This window comes from Crassostrea angulata, chromosome 4 (genome assembly GCF_025612915.1).
Source record: "Crassostrea angulata isolate pt1a10 chromosome 4, ASM2561291v2, whole genome shotgun sequence".
Lineage (NCBI taxonomy): Eukaryota > Metazoa > Mollusca > Bivalvia > Ostreida > Ostreidae > Magallana > Magallana angulata.
Window position 1 is genome coordinate 10,569,921 of NC_069114.1, and position 27,067 is coordinate 10,596,987.

The window sequence follows — 27,067 nt, forward strand, 5'->3', positions numbered from 1 at the left end:
TAATTTTAAATTCTAGGAGATAGTGCTTCATCTCAGACGATAGACTCCTTTCTACAGTATTTCAAACAACGATGGTTTGTCAACAAAGTCTGACAACTCTTACAGTTCTTAACACATATAAAAAGGAATAAAAACAAACGAGTTTGTAAATCCGAAAAAAACCGTATAGCTTCTTCATGATAAATTTTATTCCTTATTTGGGATTTGAATTTGAATAACAGTCTTTTATTTTAGACATATGATATAAACAACATCACACTGTTGTTTTGATCTCGTCCCTGGTATCAGCCCTCGGATGGTATCGGCCCGGGCCCTTCGGGCTTGGGCCGATACCAACCGCTCGGGCTGATACCAGGTCCGAGATCAAAACAACAGTGTGATATTCTATATGTTTCGCCCATCTTTTATGAAAATATTGGGCTATGGGCTTCACAATTGATTCGTAATGTTATCACAGGCAAAAGACAGTTGAAATTTTAAACATTTAAAAAGAACAACTTCGTCTACCTACGCATTACAAATTAAGCTATTAGACATAACTACCAAGTAATATTATTGCATATTAGCAAGATTTAATTGGACTTTAACAAAATAGGAAAGGGTTTACTGTTTCCAGGATGTAAAAATCGATCAAATTTATTATTTTAAGAAAAACGAATGGAATCATAATAAATACTTTTTTTTCTTTTATTTATGACGATAAGTATATACTGAACAATCAAACAAAAATGAATAAATTGTAAAGAAAAAACTACTGAAATGCAAACATGAATACGAATACGCAATTAACGAAACATTGCTAATATCATAATTCGTTACAATGGATCAACTTGCTTAGCTAATCACCGAACAGACAGTTTTTTCTTTGTTAACAAATACTAGTGTATTCTATGAAATAAAATTATTCAATTATTTGTCTTTTCGCGATTAAAAACTGACCACGTCATAAAAGCATTTCTAATATACAATTCAACACTGATATGTATGTATTACAGTACTTTAAAAGGTCTTTGTTTAGAATAATTAATCTATAGCTTCATTATTTCATACTTTTGTTTTCGTCACCCCTTGACTTTTTATTCATATTCCAAAATATGGCTAATGCATTACATGATGACGTACTATAAGGCTAATTTGCATACTGATTCACAAGACACTGAAGTAAATTATTAGATGATATACTTTGAAGATTTCAAAATCTTCTAATTAACATACTAAAAGAAAAAAAAAAACAAAGCACAAAATGGATTTGGAAACGTACAATGGTGGGGTTAAAAACTTTTTATCAAAGTGTACGAAATATACTGGTTAGTTGAACATGAAAGCTGAAAAAGAATTCCTGAAAAGAGCAAACGCAAATACATAGTAATGCAAAATGGAATGAGATATGGTGAATTTGTTGCTTGTTTTCTAATTCAAAATATCAGACATATCTCTCAGCCCAAAAATGTTACATTTTTATCAGAGTAACCCTCACTTTTGTTTTAATAAAATCAATGCGACAATAAAACTCTACCCAGAAAATAGAATATCAGGCTCATATCAAGTCATTTAAAACTGGAAAATAATGATTTTTCTAATAGATATAAACTTCAAAAGTGTTATAAAAATGCTTACATAAAGTTAGTTGTGTAGCGTGTCGTAGCGTAGCGTATTCTGAACAAGAATAAATATTTAACTTAAACAGCGATTCAAAACTGAAAATTCGATCATAATGTTTATCTTAGTAGTTTCACATCAAGAATAAAAAGAAATCATAAAAACCCAACAATAAAATATTGAAGTCAATCAAATCGAAAATGAATTTAAGGAGGACGAAAAGATAGGTATAAAGTCGTGTTCGCAGATCCTTAGCAGCTACTTGGTTAAGTTAGTCGTCTGCTTCTAGATGGAACGGCGGGAGAAGCCTGCAGGCGATCCTGTGGAGCATCAAATGCTTTGTTAGTATACAAAACATCAGTATGTTCACTCTCATCCACGTAACAGTTTGCTTCAACCATTGGTCGCGAGTCCGACGGTGGTGGAACTAGAAATAAATTAGGGTAAAATCAGAACAAAATGTTATATATTAGAATTAATTTTTAAATTGAGAGAAGAAGTTATTGTAAGATCAATGGGGAAATTGATAGCTTAACATTTGACTTTTAAATAACAACATAAGAAATGCTGACATAAGGTAAAGAACGAAATGAGTGTAATGTGTTTTATTGTCGCAATTCAACACAGCATTACCATTCTTCCCTCGTCGATGTCGTACAAATGCAAGGGTTCCCAAGACAATGAAAAAGGCGGCGATGATGATTGCAAGAACAGCAATCACTGCTATGGCCACTGTAGACATACCCAATTCTTCAGAAGACTGACGATAAGCAAACAGTGCTGCCCGTCCTTCATTACAAGGGAACTGTTGAACAGCCATCCGTAGAATGCTGTCTAAAGCAGGAATGTTCTGATCATACATTATCTTATTAATGGCCGTTATCGACGTTGTCACGGTGATCGATGTCTCGGACGAAGACACGCGAGTGTTCTCAAACTTAAGTCCTTCAATTTCATCCGTTGTCATCAAATATGTTTGTATATAATCATCGTCTATCATACAGCCTCTTTTGTTGGCCATCAGTGGAACAACAACTCTGTAATTATCGACGGAGAAAGTTCTTTCCAGGTTCTCGAAAATTACATCGAAATTAGACACGTTATACTGTGTTGTGATAACACTGAGGTATGGATAAGTCTGTATCTCATTCTCACTGAGTTTAAGATTCCATTCCTCGGCTCTTGTATCCTGTTGTCTTTCCTCCACGAGAGCTGCAGGACAACCGCTTATTAGAAAACTTCCAATATTTTGAGTAAAATCCACCGCACTGTTAATATAAACTTTAATAGCTGCCAGGTACATGTTTGGGAATGTGAGCGCCATACTAGTTGTGGAACCTGAATTAGGATTTCGTATGTAATTCTGCAACTGTTGAAAGCTTGAGCTATTCCGATCTATATATTCAACTTTAAATTGGTTAGCCAGATAGGATTTCTTGGTCTTGATAGTTATGGTTGTTATCATGACATCAACAGAAAAGGATACAAAATAATTGCCATCTACTGATGTCATTACACTTAGTCTTTCATTTCCAGGATAAATTATCTCAGAACAACCTGAAAAATAGGAAGAAAAAATACAGGAACCATATTTTATTCTTTCATCATAATGTCATTTAATTAGCTAACGAGTTTAAAATATATTTTGGAGCCTGTGTCAATTTAGCATTTATATTCAAGTTCTTCCATGAAAGGTCTTATGATGCGAGAAGAATATTGGGTTCTATTTTATCAGCAGTAATAAAAATTAATTAAATACACTGTAAATGAAGTATTTAAAACGAATTTCTCATTAAGTCTGGTTTAAAAAAACTGTTTATACTTAATAATAAAATTTAAACTACGAGTTATGAACTAAACTTTAGGATGAAAACAATCCATTAAGAGTTATAGAAAGAGACACACACATCGAATGCTAAACCCACATTTCACTTTATGAATTGTTGAAGCATTATTTCTAAAATATGAATTTGCTTTTCAAAGGAGGATTTATATATGATCATATGTTCGTCTGCTTTCTATGATTTTTTTTGTATTCTTTTTTAAAGTCCTCCAATCTTCAGCCGCAAAGTATTTTTTTTTCATCGTAAAAAAAGTTGTTGTCCTTCAAACGTATTAAATGAAATGAAATGAAAAGAAATTCATGGTATGAATGAAATAATTCCGGATAATTTACATTGTATCGAACAATGCCGAGGTTCGGAGATAGTTAAAGGAAGATGGAAAATCTGTGTTGGTTGCAAGTAAGACATTGTAGAGTCTGAAATGGGTTGGAAATAAATATCTGATAAATCGTGTCAAGCAATGCATATGTCAATACGACTTTGATAAAGTTATTAAAGTTTAATAAATTTAATTAAGAATAATGAATTATTACTTAGTTTATGTATTGAAATCCGATTGTTAAAATGTGAAGGACATTCTGTACAGTCTGATTTAATTTCTAATACAATGTACTTTACATCCATCTGAACATTGGCGAAATTTCACAGCTAGTCTTGCATATGCTTAATCCCCAAAGTAAAGTTCTCTAAATATCTCTGAATACAAAGGACTAAGTGCGGTTTTATGCAATGTTTGCCCCCCAAAATCAAAGTTTTAGAAAGAGCTTTAAAATAAGGTGAAAGATAGTTAAAATCATATTGGAAATAAAGGTGTAAAAGGTTATCACCACAGTGACGTCATAATGTAGAAATGACGTCATTAATATTGCATTATTTTGATAAATTGATGTTTTGTAGCAAAATATGGGTGTTTTCCGATGGTTTTTCGACTGGGAAACATCGAGCGCAGGCTTGCTCAAGCACCATATTTTAGTATAATGTGTATAACTATCTGAAGAAAAACATATGTGAAAATCGCACTTGAGCAGACCTGCGCTCTATACTTCCGAATACAAAATATAGAGCAAAAATGAGAAAATGTTCATTTGTTTGCAAATTTGCGGGAATTGGGCCATTTAGGTGACGTCATAGATACACAGCGAAAGAGCAATGATGACTAAAATCATTATTATAGTTATAGGCATCCTCTATACAATACTTTGTGAAGATTTTATTTTTATACGATACTATTTAAAAATTGGTTGAAATTGGGGGCAGATATTTGACCATACCGCACATAGTCCTTCGGTATTCAGTGATATATAACCTCTTATAACAGTGCAAAGCACTAGTTTTCTCTGGATCCGTGTTAAAAAGATCTAGGAGGACAATGTTTCAAAGCCAGTTAATTACAATAAAATCAATACTTAAATGATTATTTGAAATGTGACAAATATCATTCACTAAAGAAAATATTTTAGATTTTTTTTTTTGGAAAAGCAATAATGCACATACCTGAAATTCGCTTATGAGGCACAGGTGTTTTCTCTTCTATGGTCACCATGGAGTTTTTGTGGGAGAGTAAATGTGTCGCTGGTTTCCCCCAAAATGATTCCCTTTCGATGGCAGACACAACTTCTACAAAAACAGTGTCACGCCGTCTAACAAAAGATCCTAGCGGATGGTTTTTACTGAGCAGCGAGAATTGTGTAGGGTAGATATCATACTCTAGAAAAAAATGTAAAAACAATTCAGTTTGCTACCTACATTTGGTGCATGATATATTGGTAAGCACACTTAAGGTCAGACGACACGTTCCTCAATTTTATATAAATTTTTCCAGGACTTTGTTGTTGAAACTATTACTTTAAGAAGCTTTCTTGCAAAAAATTAGGATACCTTACCAGGAATTTCTGCAAAATACTTGAGTATGCAATTTCCAATACTGTAAAACGAGGAAATTTGGCGCATACGTATTTTAGCGCAAGCGCAAGTGCCAGTACATTAGCGCAATTATGTTTTAGCGCATGCTTCTTTTATTTAAAAAAAAGAATACAAAAAATGTTGTTGTTTGATAAACGATCACGCCCAAAATTTAGTTCTGTGTTCAGTCAAGCACGTGAAAACAGCGACTTTGATTTCTATCTCGCATGCACGGTAAACTGTCGTTGAGAACAATACACTTACTCTTGTGTAAATCGTCAGTAGATAGATATGAACACTTCATTTATTGGCGATGATGTGTAATTTTTGTTGGTAAACAAATTTGAGTTATCGGACTTTGAATTTAACGTGTCGACTTGGATAACACTAGAAGAGTCCCGAAACTAAATGTGAAATCGCATGCTACATTTACCATGAGTTTCGATCACCATGAGAGAATCTTTTTTACAGTAATTTTGCATTTAAAAAACACAAAAAATAGGTATCGTCTTGTTATCTTTATATCCACTAATCAGAGATCAAAGAAATTATGATAAATCATGTATTGTCAGCGTTAACGATCGCCACACTTAATCACATTTTCACCTCGAGGCGCTCAATGGAAGTGGCATGGGGAGAAGCCCAATTTTCAAGGTATTAATGAGAGATATTAAAAAGCAATTAAAACTAAACTAATTAGTCCATATTTAGGCACTTATACCCCATAACCCATACCGTTTACCTGTGTAATTGTTTAAACAAACAGAACCGACAGCATCTGATATTTAAATGAACACTTCTATATAGTCTTAAACATAGGTAATCACAGATTACAAAGCTCACCGAGACGAGACATCACCCTTATGAGACTTCACCTTTATGAGACCACCTTTATCATATTGAATGAAAATCATACTTTATGATATTGGATATTCATGGATTCTGTTTTGACACAATATCGTTTATCATATGTTAAAAAATTGTATGATAATCATTTGTTCATATGTTTATCAAATTAAATATTGCATCCTATCATATTTACAACATATATCATATAATACAATAAAATACCATAATAAACAATGATGAGATATGATATTGTAACGTATGATATGACATTGTATTGTGTTATACGTTATTGTATTTGATCACATAATACAATATCATAAAATATGAAACAATATAGTATTATATTACAATATCATATTACATAATACATCATAACATTGAAACATATGATATTATATTGTATAATATAGTATGAAACTGTATCATTATTGATACATAATATGATATTGTATCATATGATACATTATAATTTGATACAACATTGTATCATATCAAATGATACAATATTTTGTGATTATATAATACAATATTATAGAATACATTTTGTATCATATGACACAATAATATGTTTTACAATATCATACAATACAAATTTATGTGATGTGATAATATATTATATTATAAACCAATATCATATTATACAATATATATCATATACAGTATGATACGATATTTTATAATATAACATTATCATATTATACAATTTCATGTGATATAATTCTATATTACAGAAACTAATATCATATTATACAATATCCTATGATACAAAATTATATTTTGCAATATCTTATGTAATAGTATCATGTGATAAAATAATAAAATTAATGATACAATATAATATTATTCAATATTGTATCATAATATACAATACTATACATAACGATATCATGATACAATATCATAACATAAAATATCAAAAAAATTGATACAATATCATATCGTATCATATAACTTTTTATAATATTACATATGAAATTATATTGTATCATATTAAACAACATTGTTTCATACTATACAATACTATATCTTAGGAATCATGTTATATCATTTATCAACAAACACATCTATCTATCGAGCAGGTTTGAGTGAGGTAGGAGATTTCTTAAGCATCCTTGATAATGGAGATCAGGTTCTGCATCAGAAGCAACCTCTGCCTTTCATTTATAATAAAGTTAAATCAACTATGCAAGCTATCATCTATAAAACATGTGACCTGTTCCAAAAAAACTAAACCTCATCCAGCATCCGAAACCTATGGCTCAGATTCAACATCCATGCCTGTCAGGTGCATCTATATCATAAGACACACCATCTACTTTGGTTTCATCAATATTCGTTGAATACCAATTTTCGTGGATTTCGTTTTTAAGTTTATCCATGAAATTAAATGTTCATTGAAGTGCAGTTTCTACTATGAATTTGTATTGAAAGGATCATTGGCCACGAATTTACGTATCCTTGAACATATGACTTTCACTTTATCCACGAAAATTGATACCCTTGAATATTAATGAAACCACAGTATTCAAGTTTGGTGAAGTTAGGACCTGTAATAACTAAGATATATTTTTTAGCATCCTTGATAATGGAGATCAAGCTCTGCATCTGAAGATTCCTCTGTGATTCATTCATAGTACAGTTTAATCAATTATGCAAGTTTGAAATAGTACTATTATCTATTAAACATATGACCTGTTCCAAAAAACTTAACCATATCCAGCATCTGAAACCTATGGCTCAGACTCAGCATTCAAGCCTGTCAGGTGCATCAGTATCATAAGACGCACCATCAATGGAAGTCTGGTGAAGTTAGGACATGTAATAACTAAGATATAATCATCAGAGGGCACCTGTTTCAATAACTTTAACCAGCTCAAAGAACCTTAACCTCCTCCAGCATCCGAGACCTATGACTCAGACTCAGCATTCAAGCCTGTCAGGTGCATCAGTATCATAAGACGCACCACCCAGAGAAGACTGATGATGTTAGGACAAGTAGTAACTAAGATATAATCATCAGAGGGCACCTGCAACAAAAACCTTAACCTCCTTCAGCATCTGTAAACTATACCTCAGATTCAGCACCCAAGCCTGTCTGGTGCATCAGTATCATAAGACACACCATCAATGCAAGTTTGGTGAAGTACGGAGCAGCAGTAACTTAGATATTGCTATAAAAGGGCACCTGTAACAAAAACTTCAACCTGCTCCAAAAACCTTAACCTCCTCTAGCATCCGAAACCTATAGCTCAGATTCAGCACTCAAGCCTGTCTGGTGCATCAGTATCATAAGACACACCATCCATGCAAGTTTGGTGAAGTACGGACCTGCAGTAACTTAGATATTGCTATCAAAGGGCACCTGCAACCTGAAATTTAGGACTCAGATTCAGCATCCAAGTCTTTCAAGTCCATTAGTAGGTCCAGATGCATCATCCCTGCAAGTTTGGTGAAGATAGGACAAGTAATAACTTAGATACAAGACCTGCAACAAAAACTTTAACCAGGTCCGGACGCCGACGCTGACACCGACGCCGACACCGAGGGTATAGCAAAAGCTCCCCTGACTTCGTCTCGGTGAGCTAAAAATGAACTGACGTTATTGTTTTGCTACTTGCAGAATTTCGAAATTTAATACATATGAAAAATCGTTGGCGCACTATTAATTTTAGCGCTCAGAGGCAGTTGCGCCAAAGGCGCTAAATTTTTTAGCGCGCCATATTTTCTCGTTTTACAGTATAATCTTTTTGAAAATACAATTGAATTGCTGGAATAAAAATTTATCTTTTGATATGTACAGCCGGGGCTGTTGTTTGAACTCACGACCCATGGGACCTAGCAGTGTGCGGCCACCGCTCTAACCACTCGGCCACTAGGTTTACAAAAGCAAGAAATAAAAATTCTAGGTCATTTTAAAAATCATTATAATAATAATTTTTATTGGAACTCTTTATTACGAGGAGATGCAAAAAAGATGCTCGAGGAACGTGTCGTCTGACCTTAAAGCTAGCTATTGGCATTAGACACAGAATTCATTCTCTACGCTTTTTGGCACGGGTATCAAAAGCAAAGTAATGACATTACTAAACAATTTTCAGAAAATGTGACAAATTTGCTTAAGATATTTTCTCTTACGTCGCTACCAAATATGATCATTCCGAAAAGTTGATGTTTGATGCACATCAAGAAACACCAAACTGAGGTATGTTTTTTTATCTGTTTTATGCCTAATCAAAAAATTGTCTCTTAACATTATTCACATCGATAAAGGATATTTTGATGGTCGTTAAAAAGATACATACAGTACCAATCAGACCAAACCTAACAGAAAGTAAACCCCAACTAAACCCTGGGTTTACTTTATTGGTTTACTCTATGTTTACTCCGGATTTACTAGAGTGGACCCAGAGTAAACCCCAAGTAGACCTACCCAAAGTAGACCTAAAGTAAACCCAGAATGGACACAGATAGTAAACCTAGTCAGAAGTATATTCCTGAAAACAAACGCTAATTGTGTATTCGGAATATACAAGGGGCAGGAATTACAGGCTGTAGGATGCTATGATAAAAGACGGGTCTGCCTTACACTTTAGTGCGAACAGTTGACCTCAAAAGAAATTTCCAAGTAAACCCAAAGTTAACCCCGAGTAAACCCAAATTAAACCCCGAGTGGACCCAAATGTTAAAAAAGTTAACCCAGAGTAAATCCAAAGTAAACTGCAAAAGTAAACCCAGGGTTTAGTTGGGGCTTACTCTGGTGTTAGGTTGGGTCTGATCTTTTATAAATATATATATATATATATATATATATATATATATATATATATATATATATATATATATATATATAGATATAGATATAGATATAAATATAGATATAGATATATAGATATATAGATATATATATATATATATAGATATATACTATAAATACTATATTGTATCGCCTCAAGTGAAATCGTTGAAACTCTATTTTGCGAATGGTAAACAAACAAACCACTTAAACAGTTTGGGCAATATTTAATTGCTCCTAAGGATCTTCAACACTCCGTGACGTTTTATGACAGTATGTCAGAACATGGCAATTTCAACGCATTCTGAAACAGTTTAAATCGACAAACTTTGGTGTTTCTTTATGTGGCTATTGGTGTAGCTTTGACCTACACACTCGCATGCCCCAAGTACTTATACTGCATGAACTTTTATTTTCACGAATAGCGGTTAAATTTTAAGAAGTTGATTTTCCCAATAAATTGATTTTTTCCCTGCCATTTTCAATCTAAAAACATTCTTAAAATCCGTATCTTTAAGTAAATTGAAAGAATTTGCTTGTATGCAAAACTTTAAGTTTCCCAGGTGTGTGGAGGACCCTTACATTTTATCTATAACGAAAAAACCACATATTCCTAACATTTTTTGATAAACCAGCCCGAGATTTTTCTTTATAATCTTTAAGGAAAATATGGCACGTATTGCATTCGTTGTTGTGGTTCTAACCTGCTGATTTTTCTTCTTTGTTATTCATTGAAAACATAACTTCGTTTCCAGCACAGCTAAGTCCTGTTTTACGATATCTAAGAATTCTTCCATTCTGACTTGTTGTTCGTACTTGAATCCCTTTAATTGGTTCTGTTCCTGAAGTACCCTTTAATGCGAAAAAAGAATGATTTACATTTTATGAATAATACTGTTATTAAAAATGCCTTATTAGAGAGGTTTAGCCGATCAACGTATACACGTACTTGTACGTGTAGGTTACAAGTCAGAACTACGCGTATCAGTTTACATAACTTTTCTTGTTTAGCAGTACTATCGTGTACTTGTATGTTTTGTTTCATATTTTCTCCTTTTAATCTAAGTCTTAATAGTCACAGTCAAAAACTGAATATTGCAGTATTAATTTAATTGAACATCATCGTCTCAAGTTATAATATAATGAATATGCTTTTGATACAAGATGATCAAGAGTAATTGCATATTTTGTAAGAAGCAAAAACAAGTGTATAAATACCTCAACAACACAATGCATTTTAGTTTCTTTATATCAATATTGACATTGATTATTATGACTTTAGAAAAAAACACATTTTCAAAAAAAAAGAAGAGAAAAAAGGTGCGGCCTTAAGAGTACGTTGCAGTCTACAGGTACATTTGTGTACATGCTGTACGTGTATAAATTCGTCATTACTAAAATCAATGACGCAATGCACATATTTTTTTTCTATACTTACACGTACTCGTACACATTGGTATTAGATCAGCTATATTAGCCAAAGTACTTTGTGCTGAAATTATTGAATTGATAAGATATTTCTGCGACCATGAATAAAAAATGTATTTAAGTTTATTAATTATGTATGATTCTTATTCACTGTAGTAATTTTTTGGTTATCCAATATGCGTGATGTCTGCGGCGTCATTTAACTTAGATGTACAGTGAATAATTATGATGGAGACAAATAGAGATAAGAAGCTTTCTAAAAGACGTAGAGAAATAATGTGAGTGCTTGATGTACAAGAAAGAACTTCGGTACATAAATACTTACCATGAAGCGAACCCGCTGAAGATCACCTATGTCCTTGTCGGAGAACGCGGCGTGATACCATTTATACCAGGATCTGCAGTATTGTCTCATTTGAAATTTGACTGCCCCCTCATTTCCTTCTAGATTGACTTGTACATTGTAGTTTTTGCTATAACTGCACTTTAGCTGCAAACTTATCAAGTATGGTTTATCTAAAAAAAAATGTTTAGAAATTTACTTGTGGACTTTTCCCCTATAAATTTGTCGAAGACAAAACAGACGCGCGTGATGACCTGACTTAATATTTTTTATTATTTTCACCGATAAATTGGATCTAATAGGTTGTTTATATATAATTTCAAAGCAAGTGTCAAAATTGTATTTCTATTATTAGCATAGAACATTATAGAAATTTAGAAATAAGCGTACATGAATCCTGAAAACGAAAATTCTATTTAACTCTGGCGAGTTTAAACTATTACATACATACATACATACATACATACATACATACATACATACATACATGTACATACATACATACATACATACATACATACATACATACATACATACATACATACATACATACATACATACATACATACATACATACATACATACATACATACATACATACATACATACATATAAAGCCTAAAAAGAGCTTTGCCTTTAATATATCAATTCGTGGATAGGTCGACGGCATTCGTTTTGAATTACTAAAATAGCGTATCATTTATCTTCTATTGGGAGGAACGTAAGTTTCCTTTAACTGTTTTAAAAAAAAAGTTTTGCTATACGAATATTAGAATTATATTTATTGGATATAATCTAATCTAATCACTACCATTTCCAGAAAATAAGACGCATATTTTAAAAATAACGTTACCTCTGCATTAACGTTAATTGAATTGATAAGTTTTGCGGCATTGGCAAGTTGTTTCATACAATATTGATGAATATGTTTAGACAATTGAAAACGCCGTTGCAACTAAAATTATCACAAATTATTTCAAAAAAGACACCCACTGATTTTAAAAAAAATTGTGTAATTATTTTCTTACCCCTTTTAGACTTTAGGAATATAGACATTCCTGTCAAATCTCCTGGGGATAAATATCTATAAAATATTAACAAAAACATAAATGAAGGGTTGCATTTAAGTAAACTTTTGTAAAGGAAAATATCTAAACTGAAAAAAAACCAAACTGTTTTTTCTTTTTCTTTTATTCTGTGTTAAATTGATTTTTATGATGAACAACTAATAACACTTGATTTAGATATCTCAATCAGTAATATGTTTTAAGTTCGAAGTGAATATAATGTTTTGTTTTAAAAGGGAGATATCCATCCAACAGCCTTGCATTGATTTTCATTAGCATGTATGAATGTCTGGAAAGCTAAATTACTGCACTGTAGAAAATGCTTGAGATAAGTCTATTATTAATCAATAGTCTAATTCCAAGGTCGATGAAATCAAATAGTCTATCCCTCCATGAAATTAATTCAAATGAACGTATTGCTTTTTTAAAAATACTATAATATTTTATACCCCCTAATCAGAAAAACAGAAACTTGTAATCTTAATCCTAATAACCGTTGCTATATAATTTTCACGACTGAATAAACAACTAATAAATTCATAAATGAAGTAAAAGTAAACATAAAACTGTACATTAACGATGTTTGAACATTCACCAGTATGATAAAATATTGGAATTAAGGATGACAATTAGCATTCAAGAACTCGACTACTGTTCCGGTAAGATGGTAAAACAATTTCTTCGTCATAAAGTGGGGAACAAATTTGGAAACATTTTATTTTGTTTTTTTTCTTTAACGATTCGGTTTGTCGGATACATGTACGAATGAAATTAACAGCTTTCTTTCTTGACAATTTTTATCCAGAACTTAAAATCTGTTTTATCGGTGCTCTTGATGTAATTTGCTAACATCTTTGTCTGATGAAATTTTCATTAAAGAATGAAGATTGTGTCGGTTAATTATGCAATTGCCAAAATTGCATTTTTGCACCCTCTTAAGATGCCGCATAGTAAAAATCCATATATACCAAAAGGCAGACCATAGTCTATAGAGTTAACCACCTTTGCTATTGATGTACATGTATCCCCCCTGTCAGGTAAGATATTAACCTTTAAAAAATAATTTACTACAGGAAAATATTTGTCCAATAGGAAAAACGATTTTCCTATTGGGTAATTGGAATTTCCTACCGGAATAAAAGAACTCTTATAGGAATTTGAATTTTTGAATTTACCTGTCTAAATCAATTTCCTGTGGTAAATATTTTTCCTCCAATAGGATATATAATTCCTGAAGGATTTTTAGAAAATCCTGAAGGATTTTCAATTTTCCTGTAGGAAAATTATTTCTTCTATGGGATTTATAATTTGTAAAGATTAATTCATATATCTCACCTGTCAGTTGAGACACACTAAAAACAAAGGTGGTTATATACTCTCTAGGCAATGGTTTACCATTTGGTATGTATGGTTTTTACGAAACTGTATCTTAAGCGGGCGCAAAAATGCCATCTTGGCACTGGCATACTTATCCGGCACACTGATAATCATAATTGAGTGTTATGAGATGATCAAAAAACGGTCTATGTGATAATATTCATAAAAGCCTTGAAGGGCTTTTAATGATCGTTATGAAAACGCCCGACCGTATTTGATCACCTCATAGTACAAGCACAGCGCCGGCGAGCGAAGAACCGGTGCACGCAAAAAAGAACGAGCTAAACTCATCAAAATTGTTTTGGGCAACATCCCATAATACTCTATTATCCTTTCTCTCCTAGTGTTTGCCAAAAATGACTGACATTTAACTCGTCATTTACTGTTCCTTAGGGTTTGAAAACACGTTTTAAGTATCGCACAAGCTTTGGTGAGACCCAAGATATTTTTTTTACATATTACATTCCTTCGTATCAAATCGAGATGCGTAAACAAGGGAATGTAGATTTTAACGTATGGGTCACTGTTATATCGCGCTATATTTCCGGCGATAAATTAACAGGTGGATAAAGCATCTATAATGCGTTTTCTCACTATTTCAGTTTAAACTGCGATACCTGACTCAGATGATTAGATTTTAATTTTTGTGTGGCCTAAATATATAGAAAAAAAAGATACACATGTAAAAAATATATGTAGATATTGCATATTGCATATTCATTAAATTGGAAAATGGAAAATAACATACCGTCAGAATAGATACAACATTTGTATTTATCATGCAAAAATAAACACCCACCACATCCCAAGATTTATGAGCCAGGAAAAAGTCAGATAACAACTAGATACAAAAGAAAAATTATATTTAACGTTTATAATTACAAATTTGATCAAATTAAACACTATTTATTGATGAATGAAAAATTTAAATAAAAAATTATCGAAGTATAATTAAATCATAGAGTTTGATATCTGTGTATTACCTGCTTATCTCAAGAATCATTTTGTAAATTTTGATGTAGTTGTCATAGACTGCCAAATGAAACTGGTAGATTTTTTCTTAGCATAGAAAGAAGTGAAATAATTTGTGATTTGTGTAATTTAGGAGAGCCAGGTGATGAACACCATTATCTGTTTGATTGTAATTGCTTCAAACGAGAGATCTAAATTTTTACCCATTGATTTATGCAAAAATAGGAATATCATTAGTTTTTCTGATCTCATAACAGTTTTGATAAATATGTTCTTATCGGACTAAGTAAATACTATCAAAATTATTTTGTCAGTTTTTGAACAATAAATAAAACAATATATTATCTTCTTACACCTATATACTCATGAATAATTATATGTTTTCTACTATGCAAGCCAGATCTATATGTTTAAAATTTGGTTTATGTTTGTACTCTAATGCCTCATGTGAGGCCTTGAGTGAAATAAAAGTTCCAAAAATTTTCACAAAATACATTTTACGTACTTATCAATTCTCTCCAAAAGTAAAAGGTAAAGTGTATGTTATGTATTTGGTTAATTTTTTTTTAAAACTTAGAAATATCATCTCTCTCTCTCTCTCTCTTAAAAATTCTTTGATGTTAGTTGATAATTGTCAAAATATCACTAAGTTGACAATGATGCAAGATATATGTGTAATTCTCACTCTGCTTGCCCAAACAGTAGCGCCGTAAAACATACCATTTAAAGAATGAGTCCTTATTACTTATATTTATATATTTTTAGTAATTGTGAGATTAGACATCAAAATATATTGGACTATACATTACAAAATCGATTCGTAGTGTTAATATTTTTGAAAAAAAGTACTTCGGCATACATGTAACTGAGAAGACCAATTTGGTATTTCTTAAATTGTTAATTCAGTTATAGTAATTACATTAGATCTTATGATAATTAAAATTTTATCTATACCAATAATTATCTCAACGCGTCTGTTTTATGATAATTATATTTTAATTGTTGATTAGGCGCGGGAGAAGTTTCAAATAAATCAACAAGTACTCGACTATCACTCGATCACAGCCACCGATTATTTGACTAGTCTTCCACTAAATTATTTGACATCCTTAAATGGAATGATTTAAAAACGACCTACTTGCGGCCATCTTTGAGATTAAACGCATCTTGTAGCTTGTTACTCGGCGCATATTTTACGTCATCAATGAATGCTCTTCCAAGGAATAAATTTTCACCCTAAAAAACACATTATGTATAAAATGACATATTCTAAATTTAGAGAGAAAATAATAAAAGTAACCATCGCCTGAATTTTAATCATATTTCAATTCTGAAAAAAAATATTTAGTGAATAAAAAACAAGTTTTGTCTTATAAAATATATAAACATTTCGACTCTTAATTCATTATCTAAAAATAAACGTAAATTATAATTTTGAATATGGTTTGTTAATTTTAAATTCAGATCCATGTATGTCAGAAATTCAACAGTTTTTGTTGAGAAATGCTGTACATGTATTTGCCATATCTTTTATATGCAGTCAATATAGCAGCATTTTCATTAATAAGATTTAAAAATAAAACCACCCTTCTGGTGCCTAAAAGTTTATACTATAAGTGCGTATTTACCATATGATAGCTAGCAACATTTATAACATTTCCATTTTAAAGATTTTAAAAACATATTTTAGCGTCCAAATGCTTATAAAAAGGACATTCACATTTCTACAGACTTATATTAAAGTGCCCTTATTCGAATTGACAGAGATAAAAGTCAACATGTGGAACGAACCTGAACAGTGACGAGTTTGAAGACCTGTCCATACTCTAGCGGAGTTCCTACAGTGGTAGCGTCATCATCGTTGGACTTGATTTGAAAAAGACCGCCGTAATCCGAAAATGTTGTAACTATAAGATAAGATGTAAACATGACAACTTATTGAAATTTGATAGAATTAAATTTGATTTCAGTGCAATACATGAACAAGTGTATAAGGTTATTACTCTACAAAGCTTGATTAACTGTTCTCTTAAAGACGATTTAGGATTACAGAAGAACATTCATTTTTTAATCTTTTTATTATTTTTGACTTTTGTACTTGCTAAAACTGTCTTTGATTGTAAAACAAATAAAAAATATTTAAATTGAATTGCTCAATATTTTTACATTTTTTTCACTTTTTTTTCTCATTTTTTTTTTACTTTTAGATGCATTGTAAATTAAAAAGAATGTTTTAAACAACGACCTCTAGAAAAATAAGCAAAGAATTGAAAATAACAAAGATGTTTGAAACTGTACACTAGTCACTAGTAACTAGGCACATGTTCGCCATTCAGTCAACTGAAATGTGACTAAACGGTTGCTTAAAGATGACTGTAGGGCTTGATACATGTATGTCATTCAGTACATGTGTTACACCTTTAAGTTGACTAAATGGAACGTTACGTTTTGTACTTTTTTGGTAAGTCTGTATTTTGGTTACCTGGTACCAAAGGTTTTGTAACAATTCCTTGCAGGATACCAGTAGAGCCAGACAGTGACAAGTATTTTTTGGATTGTTCGTTCCTAAGACTGATGAAATCTCCAAACCTGAAATAATGCAATATCTCTATCAATGGAAATTCTATGTCATATCGCATGTTAAGTCTATTTATATAATAAGAAGTTCGTTCATAAATTATCATTTAAATGATGTATAATCGAAAATGCTTATATTTGTATTGATCCGTCATGATTAAACTCCGATAAAGAAAAGTACTTTGAATTGTCATATAATAAGTTTACTTGATTCCATCGACTGGCGCATTATCAGTTTGACGTTTACGTCTTGACCCGAGAGAAGCTTCATCAGGCGGACTACACAAGGACGGAGACGATGTCTGTTTACAATACGCGTATATTGCTGATCTTAAACAGTGACGTCTCTCAAACAAACCTGCAAAATATACCATATAATTTCCTCTTTGATTTGGATATCCTTAATAAGTAAATTTTAATACAAAGGAAAGACACGATTGTTAGAACAGAAGAAACATTAATGCAAGAAATACCATATGATAGCTTAATTTTATGTTACAGCTGTAGATGCATAAGGTTCGAAATGTTGATGGTTGATTTTAACATTTCGTATTAGTACAACACGTTTTGGAACATAAATCTGCTTCGTTAAAAAAATTAGAGGGATAAACTGAAATATTTTTTTTACATTGATTTCTGTATCGTCATAAGCAACACGCAATCGTCTCGATTCATACCGTATGTTATGTCTTTGAAATACCCAGGTTTCAATAAGTTATCTATTGACGTCATCTTATACTGAATAGGAACCGGCTTCTCGTCTGCCGATCTCGCCCACTCTCGTAAACTCTCGGTACTTCCTGACGAGAAGTCTCCAGATGGGGGATTTCCACCTATGTAGTATTCATACTGCTCTTTGTTGGTATTCTGTACCCGATTAAATGCTTCCTCTTTTGAACTCACACCAACACTAAAACCACCGCCACCGGAAGCGCCAAACCCACTGAAAGATGCTTGTGCAGCTACCTGGGGTAAAAGCATGGAAAGTAATTGTTGAAGAAGGAGTAATATTAAATGTAAATGCAATATATACCTTATATATCAGTTATTTACAAAGAATACGCAAATAAATAATTATTATAATGACACAAATCTATCTTAAACTATTGTGGCATAAATAAGCGTTTAAAGATTTCAAATAAACAGTACCTTGCATTGAATGTATACTGTAAGTATGTGTTTACAACGTTAAAGAAATAATAAAGGGTTGCAATCACGGCATATAATTTTTTCTTTATTTTCATGTGGTAATAAATTACAAAAGGATAGAATTTTAGATGAATATACTTTTGGTTAAATTGTGTCATCACCTTTGCGCTTATTCCCTCAGATTCTAATTTGGATAAGTCTGATTTTGAGAAGGTCAGTTGTTGCACTGCCTTAGCACCCATAACAACTTCCGTTGTATAATGGGTTCCAAATTCCCGAACAAGGTTGATATACATTTCCTGAAGCGCACCTGAGTCACAATTTTCCATAGGCAATAACATTACTGCCTTTTCAAAGTAATCATTAACCTAAAAAGAAAACAAAATTGGAAATGCAAAAAGTATTCAGTAATTTGTTCGTGTTTCAACATGAACACTTAAATATAATTAAAATGATTGAATCCTATTAGCACAAGTTACCTTTGACGACTTTGAAGTTTCCGACATTCTCGCCCTGTATACGACGGCACGACTGACAACACTCAGCGAAGTTGTTTCCCCCTTTTGAATTTCCCGCGTATTCTTCTGATACGATGCGCTTGCGCTAAAGCTAGCACTGACTCCCCAGCCGCCTCCTTGAGCATTGACCTTAAGAAATTACAGAAAATCTATTACAAATCTAAAAAGTACATATTGATTTTTCTTAATTTAATCGACAATTATTTTCAATGAAAGCTGAATATATAACGAATATAATCGCTCTTATCAACAGACTTTAGATCTACTGATTTAAACTAAAGGAAACAATTTTAATTAGTCGTAAAGCGGGGCTATATAATTAAAAAAAAGAAGGAACGATACAGAAGGAAACGATTTTGCCTACGTATGGAAAGCGATCTTACGTCGTGTCAATATATATATATATATATATATATATATATATATATATATATATATATATATATATATATATATATATATATATATATATATATACCTGTTTATCATTTTGCAAATCTTTGAGTAGTCTTTAAAGTTCGATAATTATATAGAAACTTCAAAGTGACATTTAAAAACATAACAATGTACTGAATTTTATAACAAATTCATAGCTTGCTTCTTTATTAAGAGTGTGTATAAACATATTGGGTATTATTTTAATTGATCTCATTATGTTTTATATAGAAATATTTGATAAAAGTAAACAAAAAAAACCCAGGAAGCTTACCGATGCATCCACACTGAGCATGCTCTTGTAGTCAGACTCCGATTGAACCGTGTGGAGGGAAGATCCAAATTTAGCACTGTAAAAGTATCAAAAAATCTTTAAATACCTTCAATCTTTAAAGGATCATGGGTAATATATTTATTATAGATCAATTCATCCATCATTCTAATCATCCATCCATCCATCCATCCATCCATCCATCCATCCATCCATCCACCCATCAGCCCATCCATCTATCCACCCATCCATCCATCCATCGGTCTGTACCTAGATTCAGAAATCACGTCCACGTTATCGGGGATTCTGTATGTACCGTCCGCCGTGAACTTGTGAGTGTAGGGCAGCTCCATTATTGGGAGACGGAATCCTTGATCAACGACACCATCATCACTGAGGGGATTCCCCTTAAACAAATCGTAGCCACGCCCTATGTATCCCAGGTTGTAACGGGAGGTGGTGGCAATGAACGGTGTCTTGGCCTCGTGGTAAGCTCTTGACGCTAAACACGGCAAAACATCATGTGACAATTTAGTGCAATTATACATGTACATGTTTTTTTTTCTTTTCTGGTTTTGGCCATATTGTAATAAAGAAATGAAAATGCTGAAGTTCAGATGTATGCGAGTTGGTTTTATCCCATTTGATATGGTTTTAAATACATTTTTATATACATGTTCTTGCAATTTTATACCTTTTGCTTCTCTTTGATCCGCCTCCCGAGCCTCTGCTGCCGCGAGTTTCTCGGGAAGTCTCGCGTGATAACTGGCATTCATCATTGTTGTGGAAAGCTGTATTTGTTGGAAACGAAATCCGCTAACCAGCTCATCCAAGGAAACTATTAATTGATTCAAAAGAAATTACTATCATTATTACATGTAAACCAATGTCATATCTTTTATTCAAAATATGAAGAATATATTCTAGAAAACCTAAGATGGCGATAACGTTTGATTTACTCGCAGATGCATGTAAAAATTACCGGAAATAGTTGTGAATTTCATGTTGTTTCACTGCTGAGCATATGTTTATTGTGTATTCTGATCGTTACGCTAAGGAGGCTGATTTGTCAACACAATTAACAGATTCACTTTTTTAAATGATTTGTAAAATTATGAACTATTACTTAAAGAATAATGTCATAAATATAATTTGTATGGTTGGAATGTTTTCCTATACCTATATACAGAACTCTTTCTTGTCAGGAGATTTATTTATTCAAAAAATTACCACGCCCATCCATTTATATCCCAATAGAAACTTGTTTGCCAGGCAAAGAAATTAGATTAAAGACATGTAATATGTTGTCAACTGCACTTATGGTATGCAATAGAAAAATTGATTTAAAGATAAAAATGTTCTCTGTTTACAGAACATGCACCATAAAAGGATATAAAGTTTGCCCATTTGTAAATTATATTGTAAATCAGATTGTAATTCACATAGAATCTGACAAGACTGAAATACACAAGATTAATTTCTCACCAGATTATGAACGATCTGCACGCGTTTACATTATGATCGGCTTAATAGAATCAACTTAATTTTAACAACCGTATTACATATTTACATGTATATAATGTTGACATCAAATGTTGACATCAAATGTCTTTTTGTACTTTTGATTCTGATATATAGCTATTATTGGATTAGTTCGTGATAGATCGGAACTAACTTAAAAACTTCGTTAAGAGCACGGCCTCCAGGGACTTGTACGGACTGATTTCAGGCTTCCTAATAATAATATAGAAAAATTGACTCTATCCTCTGAGTAACGCACTTATACAGATAATGATAGTTTACATTTAAGTGCTATATAAGTACTTCACTGAGTGATTCAGGGATCTATATATGTGTATGTAAATATAAACAACAAAATCCTTTTGTTGGTGTTGCAGACAAGAAATGAAGGTAATGGTCGTTGCAGAGAAAACGAATTGGATCTATTCACATAGGATATATATTTTCTGCTTTTGCTGCTGCATTTCTACTAGATCAATTATTTTACTTTTGTTAAGTTGAAATAATAAAAAAGTCGATAGCCTTAACTTCGACAATAAATCAACTAGTGAAACTATTTATTGACAAACTTAACAAATAATATAATTAAAATATAAAAAAAAAAACATGCTTTAGTAAGGAAATCTTAGGGACATGCATGGAGTCTTGAAAAAAAAGAAAGACTATAGCATATGTTTTTTAATATCTAGGAAACAAATTTTACATTGCTGTTTTAGTTCCTTTCATAGAGCTTCCAATCAAAACCAGTTTAGGCATATGCAAAAGGAAACACAACGTATTTGTTTTCAATTCTTATCAAGATTTGAAATTTACCAAACCATTGGATACCACTGAAATTGTTATGATAAAAGCCAGTTTCTGATAGTAATCATAACAATACCCGTACATTTAATTTACATGAAACACAAATGAAACTTTTTAATGTAATGATGTCAATAACGATGTTTAATGTATACAGATAAAGGTTTTTTACTGCTGATTTAAATGCACATGCTTTTTCAGCGGCTCAAAGAGTGGACACGTTTCTGATAACCAGGACATTGTAATTCAGGGGTTTGTTACAATGCACTTTGCAAAATGACGCTCTTTGCAAAATATTTTCAAATTGCGTTAACCTTTGGACCTAGTAAACGCACATTGAAAAAAAATATTTGTTAGTCTTTACTTTTCTCATAAGCTTATGTAGTTTGACAATTCAGATAAAGAACAACTCGGGAAATTTGAATTATCAAAATATGACATAAACTGCATTGCTTAGCAACTGCATTTTCCTTTTTTGTGTATGCAGCAAATTTACTGCTTATCTGATACATTGGGCTAAAGTAAAAACAAAAATAATTTAATTCATTTATTGATAAGGAAGATAGTGTATAACATATTCAACCGGCTTCAATTGCATGTGCTTATAAACAAATACAATGTGAAAAAGGTTAGAGCGTTTAAGTTCATGATAATTTAATTTTTGTCAATGTACATGTAATTTTTTTTTATAATGAAGTGATCTGATTAAAATTTGAAAAGAGAGTATGACTTGAATGTTAAAACACTTAAAGATTCTTTAGCAAACCATTGGAGAAATTATGTTTAACCAGCTCGTTTTTCAATATCGCTCTGACAGTATCTAGTTTACAACAGTGTATTTTTTTTTATCTCCAACAATAACTCCAAGTTGCTGATTGCATATCATATCTGTTTTGGAAGGAAAAAAGCGGGGTAGAGGACCTTCCTAAAAAAAGTTGATGTACCTTCATAACGCACTTAGAAATCCTTTTTCAAAGTGGGTTAACTAAGTCCCAAATTTAATGCACTTTGAAAGATTTTTTTCAAAGTGCGTAATTTTTTAAAGTTCGTTGCCACAGGGCTTTATGATGTATTTGATCACGCTCCGACCGAAACTATCACATCATAATATTCAAAGAATGATTCCTTATTACTTACATTTATATAATTTTCAGTAATTGAACAGTTAAAAATTAAGGTATCAACTATGCAAACCCCGCTGGCGCCCAACAATACGTGAATTTATTAGACTATACATTACAGAATCGATTCGAACTGTTATCATAGACAAAGACACTGGAATATGTAAATATTATTAATAAAGGCCAACTTTACTGGTTTAAGCGTATACTGAACGTGATATACTTGTACGTTTTTTCGACGAAAACTAAAGTGTAAAGTAAATTTGAGGAGTGTTTTCTAGTTTCCTGGTTCTATAATTGTCACCACTTTTGCAATCCCTCAATTTAACTGTTCAGCGGAAACACTTGTCTATTGTCATAATCATTTTTCTCGGTATTCATGTTTCCCAGCTCTAGCACGTGAAATCAACAACATGATATGAGTTCTAAAATTTCAAAAAATGATGCAGTAAAACGAGATACGCATCGATTATAAATATATTTCTTTCCTTATACTATCAATACACTCAAATATATGTTAAAAAAACATGAGGATGGAATATATTAATTTGTTGCGTAATTGTGAAAACTTGTAAAAGCTTTTTTTTAACACTTGATACATTTGTTCGTATTCATATCTTTATTTGGAATTTTATATGACTATCAAAATACACATGCAATAAGAAAAGGTCATATCGTATAAGGACGATGTTCGCAATTTTAATTGCATAGCCTCTGATTATCTAACAATAGTATACAAAAAAGTCAGAAGTAAAGCAGATAAAATACCCCAATATACAGGAGCACCAAATAACGGAAGAATCTGCTACAACAGGAAATGCATATTCAATGTTTTTTGAATAAAGTTAGCATATTTGTTAAGTGTGTTTACTACATGTATATCTACCGCACTAATGCATCGCATACACATTTGCCTATATTTCAATGACATATCTCCTCCTCAACAAGTTGGATTGAGGTCAATATCTAGTAAATGAAAGGTGCCTATAGGTTTTTGGAATTTCGATATAATTCTTTTAATGATGCTTCATGAAAATAGCTTTAATTGTCTGATAGGGTCTACTGAAAACTCATGATTACAACTGTCATTTTCTATGAAAGAAGACGGAAATCAATATTTTTATCTGTGACGAATAAAAAATATATAGAATGCCTACAGACTTTCCAAACAAGCTTTTCTTGATCTCCTCTTAAAAATGATTTCAAACTGAATACAGGTATTGGAATTACTTTTATCGTGATTTGATATAGAATGTCATTATACTGTTTTATTTTCTATATTTTTCCTTTAAAAGCCAAAAATTTAAGAAAAAAGTTATATCAATTCAATAATGACGTCATAATGGTTTAAACATCAAAAAGACCTTTAGAAATCTTTTACTAGATCCTGACCTTCAGTGACGACAATTCAATTCGTGCAATGATTGATCAATTTTTAAAGATGTTGTTTTGACGAAAAAGACAATCACTTTATGCTTTTTATTCGATGTTCAATGACCTCCATTCTATCTGTTTAGTATTAACTTTTGTCACTTTTTGCTGTTTAAAACCTAATTCCAAACTACAGTTAGTTACTAGAACAAATATATATGATACCAATGATTCTCTTCTGAAAGGTTAAAAATAACTTCTAAAAATAAGATTGTGCTTACGACATTAAATTCTCAAACTATTATCGTAAAAGGTCTTGAATAGATACCGTATATCATTTTTTTCTGCGTGTATTCAATTTCCGATTTATTCCTGACAATATCCAAATCGTGGAAGATAAATCAGCGTAAATTTGATATAATCTGATTAAAATCAGAAATGAACTTTGCTAATAATAGAGTTCTCTCTTTGCTTATAAGATAAAAAGGTTAGTAAAAGCACGATAAACTGTGTTTAGTTAGTTAAGTTAGAAGGTAGAAATTGCGGAGTCCGAGGGCAAGCGTCAGATGTAGATTAACAGCCACATGCATGTAAGCCTCGTTGTTTACTTAATAACACAGGATGAATCTCTGTCATTCAGTCAACTGACTAAAAGGTAACTGAAAGGTGGCTTAATGTCATAGCTATGCCATTCAGTCACCTTTCCAGACATTTCAGTTATCATTCAGTTGACTAAATGACAGAGCTTTATCCTGTGCAATCCATTGACAAGCTAATTTAACTGGTTACGATCTTTGCGTAAACCGAAGTGTAATAATAATCGAGCTACTAATATGTAACGGTTAATGATCTTCTGTCCTATAATTGATTGCATCTCTGAAAATTATTTTTGGTAATTTAATTCAGATTACAGAAATCGTGTTAATGATCTCAATGTCCGATTTAATTTATCATTAAGAGTATTAATGTAGATACATTTCTCCTCTTACTTTGCAGGGCTAAACAATCTGGCTTTATGTTTTCACTATGACATTGAAATAGTGAAGATTTGATTCACGTACATGTCATATACGATGTACTCTTCTAGGTTCTGATTCGAGAAAAAAAACTTGACGCGAAAAAACTCTAATATACGGTATAAGTTTTTTTCTTGTATTAATTTAATTATAAATTAAAGTATCAGAATATATAAGCATTCTTACAGATATCGTTGACTAAACCCCAATATCAAGTTTAACTGTACCTTGTCTACAATGAACTTGTACTGTATTTATTACGACAGATGACCAAAATAAGACAAAAAAAGCTGTGGCAGGGTATAGTTGACGAATCACTATATTTTACCAGAGTATGAAGAGGATTAAGATTTTTAGCGCATAGAAAAAATCAACTTTGAATTAAGATTATTTTAAATTAATTCAAAGCATTGAAGTAATACTGTAATGGATAGTTTAGAATTTGTCCTTTTTACTTTCTATGAAACCATCATAAAAGATTACCAAATATTAAAGTCTACGTTAGAAATAAACTTTGTTACAATCCATTTATCGTGTTATGAGATTTAAACTAAATTACAAAAATGTATTTTACTTCGAAGCAAAAAGACGGTATTAAACAAAGTCTTTATCAGAACACTACATTCAATATCTGCTCTTTTCTTTTCATTAAACATTCTGGCTTGATTCCTTTCAAAATTGATCAACGGTGTTGAACGCAAGCTAGAACGATCGTTCTTAAAACGCTTGAAAAAAAGTTAGAAATATTATTTAATAAATCCTCATTTTTGCATTCAGCTATTTGACCTTCACAATATCATATTGAGGGGCGTTCATCATTAACTAGGAACTTAATTCATTGCCAATGAATGAATATGTATGTAAATGATTAGATTAATGTGTACTTACGTGATGCCAAACTTGTATTAATTACTTGTGAAGTAACCGGCTTATACCCTCCCAGGAAACCAAGGAGGAACGCTAAACCTTGTAGACCTGTCATGGTCGAATACTTCATCAAAGCTGAGAACAAGGAAGGTGGTCGTACTTTTATATACGTATGTTGAGCAATTATAATGATATATGGAAATTTTTACTTCCGTGTTGCTGATGTAAACCCTCCTCCTCTTTCAT

At 31.8% G+C, this 27,067-nt stretch overlaps 1 protein-coding gene across 1 annotated transcript; it reads right to left on the reverse strand.

Moving 5' to 3' along the window:
- Positions 1–673: 673 nt before the first annotated feature.
- Positions 674–26,969, reverse strand: LOC128180950 (uncharacterized). Its single transcript, XM_052849162.1, has 17 exons — positions 26,843–26,969; positions 20,819–20,962; positions 20,395–20,626; positions 20,128–20,203; positions 19,380–19,547; positions 19,062–19,268; positions 18,429–18,717; positions 17,959–18,109; positions 17,657–17,763; positions 16,966–17,081; positions 16,313–16,410; positions 12,787–12,842; positions 11,741–11,931; positions 10,692–10,839; positions 4,938–5,150; positions 2,233–3,156; positions 674–2,026 (listed from the first exon to the last, which is right to left on the reverse strand). Exons 1-17 carry the CDS (start codon positions 26,949–26,951, stop codon positions 1,866–1,868), a joined length of 3,390 nt encoding a protein of 1,129 aa, XP_052705122.1. The 5' UTR covers positions 26,952–26,969; the 3' UTR covers positions 674–1,865.
- Positions 26,970–27,067: the final 98 nt, after the last annotated feature.